At 43.2% G+C, this 5,102-nt stretch overlaps 1 protein-coding gene across 1 annotated transcript; it reads left to right on the top strand.

The window, feature by feature from the left end:
- Positions 1-230: 230 nt before the first annotated feature.
- On the top strand, positions 231-1,913 carry LOC114436100 (red-sensitive opsin). The gene is made up of 6 exons (XM_028406187.1): positions 231-333; positions 607-903; positions 989-1,157; positions 1,239-1,404; positions 1,490-1,729; positions 1,815-1,913. Exons 1-6 carry the CDS (start codon positions 231-233, stop codon positions 1,911-1,913), a joined length of 1,074 nt encoding a protein of 357 aa, XP_028261988.1.
- The last annotated feature ends 3,189 nt before the right edge of the window (positions 1,914-5,102 follow it).

The following is a 5,102-nucleotide window of genomic DNA, read 5'->3' as shown; positions in this document are numbered from 1 at the left end:
CTCATTAGCTGATAGTTTTAATTACAGTTCAGAATAAGTTTATTGGCTCACAGCTGACTATCGCTGGCAAGTGTGCGCAAAACGCCGGTAATTTGATTGTGACCAAATCCAATCAGAGGTCTGTGAAGCACAGGTATAAAAGCTAAAGTCAGGTTTGTAACACCAGTCACACCAGGAGGTTGCAAGTGACAAGAAAGACTGACAACTGAGGGCCTCCTCCCAAGAGCAGAATGGCAGAAGAGTGGGGAAAACAGTCATTCGCTGCCAGGCGGTACCATGAAGATACAACAAGAGGCTCTGCCTTTGTTTACACAAACAGCAACAACACCAAAGGTACAGTATGACTTTATTCATGTAATTTCAATTCAATTTCAATTCATTTTATTCAAGTCATGGAGTGTCTTTTTAGGGGCTTCAAAACTGACTATACTGGTAAAAATGTTTTTGCACAGTCAGTTTAGAACTATGTAAAGTACAGAGATGCTTCTTCTCTAGAGAGGCTGATTCAAATATGTTCAACACAAAGTATAGGTGCTCTGTATAAAATGTCATGTTTTGTGTGACCAAAGAAGATTCTGAAGTGCAAAACGTATTCTTTTTTCCCAGATCCCTTTGAGGGGCCCAACTACCACATTGCTCCACGATGGGTCTACAATCTTTCAACACTCTGGATGCTTGTCGTAGTCGTTTTATCAGTCTTCACCAACGGTCTTGTGTTGGTGGCCACAGCAAAGTTCAAGAAACTCCGTCACCCCCTGAACTGGATCTTGGTGAATCTTGCCATTGCTGATCTTGGAGAGACAGTTTTTGCCAGCACCATCAGTGTTTGCAACCAGTTTTTCGGTTATTTTATCCTGGGACACCCTATGTGTGTCTTTGAGGGCTATACTGTTGCAACCTGTGGTAAGTGTTTTAGGAAAGATTTTATTCACATGTCAGCAAACTGTAAGTTGAATGCATTCACTGAGTGCCCTGCTTCTTCATACAGGTATTGCTGCTCTCTGGTCCCTGACTGTTATCTCCTGGGAGAGGTGGATCGTTGTGTGCAAGCCTTTCGGAAATGTCAAGTTTGATGGCAAATGGGCTTCAGCTGGAATTATCTTCTCCTGGGCCTGGGCAGCTTTCTGGTGTGCTCCCCCCATCTTTGGATGGAGCAGGTAGGTGGTATTTTGATATGTTGCATTTACAAAAGGATTATTTGGTGGAAAGAGGAACTCAGCATTTTTTGTGTGTGTCAGGTACTGGCCTCATGGACTGAAGACTTCTTGTGGACCTGATGTATTCAGTGGCAGTGAGGACCCCGGTGTCCAGTCCTACATGATTGTCCTCATGATTACATGCTGCTTCATTCCCTTGAGTATTATCATCCTGTGCTACCTTGCAGTGTGGTGGGCCATCCATAGTGTAAGTTCTCTCATATGCAGTTTCACACACTAATCAATGTAGACCCCAGGTTGGCACAATCTGACACTTGGTTTGTCCACCACAGGTTGCCATGCAGCAGCAGGAATCAGAATCCACCCAGAAAGCTGAGAAAGAAGTGTCCAGGATGATCGTTGTCATGATCATTGCTTACATCGTCTGCTGGGGACCTTACACCTTTTTTGCCTGCTTTGCCGCAGCTAATCCTGGATATGCCTTCCATCCCCTGGCTGCTGCCATGCCTGCATACTTTGCCAAGAGCGCCACCATCTACAATCCAATCATCTATGTCTTCATGAACCGACAGGTAATCACAACAGTCACACAGCTCAGCTCACAACTTACCTTGCACTTTGTTTCAATTGTCTAACATACAATTTTTATCATTTCAGTTCCGCTCATGCATCATGCAGCTCTTTGGCAAACAAGTGGATGATGGCTCTGAAGTCTCCACATCAAAGACAGAGGTCTCCTCTGTGGCTCCTGCATAAACCTCCATGTTCTCCATTTTGGAAGACAACTGAGAACTATCTTGATTTGTACAGTAAATATTTATTGTTTAATTTCATTTTTTAGTAAATATAGCTTTCTGGCAAATGTAAAAATGTAAAAAAAAATACATAAAATGAATGAATCATATCACTGTCTTTTTTTCAAATGAATATAAAAATATCAAGCATACTTCAAGTTTTTCTCTTCTCTTTTTTTATTACATCAGAAATCCATATCGGTGATGTCTAGCAACACTTGTAGAGTACCAGTAAATAAAACACAGGGATTCACATGTTCCAGACTTGGAAAGTAGCAAAGAGGCTGATTGTGTGAGGCAGGTGTCCAAGATTGCTCCTGTCTTGCCTCATCCTGATGATGATTTCAGTCTAATATTGACAAAATTTATATATATTAACGATAAGGTAATGCTGGAAGTTGGAACCATCTTTGTTTGAGCACATTTAGTGAGACTGATAGACAGATGTGTCTGCAGAAAATGTTAAAAAGAAGGCTAATAATTAATATGACTTGCTAATGATTTGCATCAATGTACATTAAGGTACATATATCTTTCAACCAGAGTTGCTGCCACATGGAGATCTTAACCTTCCTGCACTGATACAGAAAAGACTGATGCACTGATTAAATTAGACCAGCTTTTGTAAATCTCTCCTTTTCTTGTGGGTGAACTGTCAGTCCGGAGAGATTACAGGTTTACGGAGCAACATGCTACACACAAACGAGCTGATCAGTTTCGCAGAACAGCCTTAGGTGTTCCTCTAATCTCATTTGGTGTTTGAGGACGTGAGAAATCTTCACCTACAATATTGAGAGCAATCAAAGTGTCTGCATGGGGAAACTACCTCTAAGCTGCCTCTAATGCTTAAAAGAAATAAACACATTTTAGTATTCATTGGGTCAAAGAAATTTATAAAATCATCAATAAGCACAAACTCAGATTATGTAGATCTGACTCAGAATGGCAGGGCTGATCAGTTTTCACTTAGAATATGGAACAATTTGTTCCCCCAAAACTAAATGTAATGTTCCACATTATCATCATATAATTAAAGCAGTTGTTCTAAAACAAGACGATAAATTAAATACTTTACCCTCTGGAGTCATATGTATAATGGTCCGTTTTGACTACTTTAAATTTTATCTTTATATTTCAGCTTAAAAATGGTTCACCTTGCTTTGTTTAGTGTCATTCTTTTCAGTACAACCCCACAAGTGTGATTATGGTGTTATTTTTTCATTTTGACATACTGTGTTAACACACTGGACCTAAAATCACACAAAAAATATAAAATCCGAGTGGGAAAAAGTTAGATTTTTTACTGTGCAAACCACACAACATGTTTAACAAACCATTTTTATAACTTAGAATGCTTATGCAAATTGTAAATGTCAAAAAAAATATGAACAAATGTAGCAAAAAACAAAATTATTTACAACTATTTACCCTTGAATGCAGTAAATGCCTCCGGCGTTTTTTTGTACAGCTATTTACAAGTATTATACACAGTACAGGTGTCACACAAATTATTTGTGCCACTTGAAAAAGCAGTTCCTGTCCACCACAACACAGAGGGGCACATCACAGGCCTGACACTTCCAGGGTGTGTCACTCCTCCTTTTGTCCACCTGGAGGCAACGTCTGCATTTTAGCCTTCCTTTGGTGGCTTTTTGGCCGGGATCTGTTTCACTGACAATGGCCACAGGGATGTGGTCAGCTCTCCTGCTCTGGGGAACACCCTCTTTGTCCATGCCACAAAGCTGACACACCAGCTCCACCATGAAATCTTTGTGTGTCATAGGCTGCACCTCCTTGACACTGCTCATCTCACGGTGCAAGATGTAGGCATTTGTTGTTGCAATGTCTAGGAGGTGCAGCAATATGGTCTTGTACCAGCGTGCGGTTTTTCTGTGGGTTGAATAATACTGAATGAGCTGGTCTGACAGGTCAACACCACCCATGTTCTTATTGTAGGCTGTGACTGCTGTAGGACAGGGAATGTCTCTCACAGCCCAACGACCATCTCTGTTCTTCACCCGCCTTGACACAGTCTCTCCAGAAAATGCAGGATGGATGGTGGAGCATACAGACACCTCCCGTGTGTCCATCCACTTCACAAACAGAAGTGGGCCCTCTCTGATCCATCTCACAGACCCTCTTCCACATTTCTTGGTGAGAGCATTTCCCCTCCCTCTGGGGCATCCTTTTCTGCTCTCCCTGTAGGTGCCACATGCTCCGAACTTCATGCTGGCCAGGTCCATCAACAGTTTGGGACTGGTGTAAAAATTGTCCATGTAAATGTGGTAACCAGTGCCAAGACAGGATGGCTGAATAAGGCTCATTACAGCATCATAAGACAGCCCATGCTCACTTGCAGTCACAGACTTGCCTGTATAAATGCTGAACCTGATGGTGTAGCCACTGCTTGACTCAGCCAATACAAAAAGTTTCATCCCCCATTTAGTTGGCTTGTCCTTTATATATTGTGTCATGCCAGTTTTTGCTTTAGTTGCCACCATCCTTTCATCCACAGCCAGCTCCCTCCTCGGGTGGTAATAGGCCAGGCAGGCACTGAGGATGTCATCATACAGAGGCCTGACTCTGAACAGTTTGTCATGACCTGCTGTTCCTTTCTTTCTGTCATTTTCCACATCCTCCTCAGGGTCACTGAGGTGGATATTCCAAAATATGGAGCGGAACCTGTCTCTTGCCATCACTTTGGCTGGAAGAGGCACAGACAAAATATGATTCTGTCTCCAGTAGTCCTGGAGACTTGGCAGTGACACCAACGACATATAGGTCTTTTGGACTCTGGGAGGAAAATGTTTCCACCTGGACTCCTGGTGTTCGGCGAGGCTAAAACCTGCTTACAGATGGGGCAGTGTCAGGATCGTCCTGTGTCTTCCAGGGCTCAGAGAGGAGGCGTGGCTCTGCTACCGGAGTCAGCGGAGATCTGGACCTGCTGGGCGTGCCAAGCCGTGCCTTCCTCTGTGTAGACCGACCAGTAGCTCTCGGTGCACACATCGGGGGCTCGTCATTCTCTATCTCCTCTTCCAAAACAAAAGACGGATCATCCACTTCGTCATCAAACTCACTCTCTGGCTCAGACGCTGTCCCCGTGTCTCCCTCTGCGCATTCCAGCTCAAAGAAGAGCTGCACTGCCTGCTCC

The sequence above is a fragment of the Parambassis ranga genome, chromosome 5, assembly GCF_900634625.1.
Source record: "Parambassis ranga chromosome 5, fParRan2.1, whole genome shotgun sequence".
Taxonomy (NCBI): domain Eukaryota; kingdom Metazoa; phylum Chordata; class Actinopteri; family Ambassidae; genus Parambassis; species Parambassis ranga.
The sequence above is the reverse complement of the archived record's forward strand: the minus strand, read 5'-3'. Positions and strand labels throughout refer to the sequence as shown.

What these genes read in the sequence shown, in the direction of transcription:
- LOC114436100 (XM_028406187.1), top strand. Translation starts at nt 231, where the DNA reads ATGGCAGAAGAGTGGGGAAAACAGTCATTCGCTGCCAGGCGGTACCAT. An exon ending in CTATACTGTTGCAACCTGTG is followed by an intron (nt 904 to 988) that starts GTAAGTGTTTTA and finishes TTCTTCATACAG; the next exon opens with GTATTGCTGCTCTCTGGTCC. An exon ending in CCCATCTTTGGATGGAGCAG is followed by an intron (nt 1,158 to 1,238) that starts GTAGGTGGTATT and finishes TGTGTGTGTCAG; the next exon opens with GTACTGGCCTCATGGACTGA.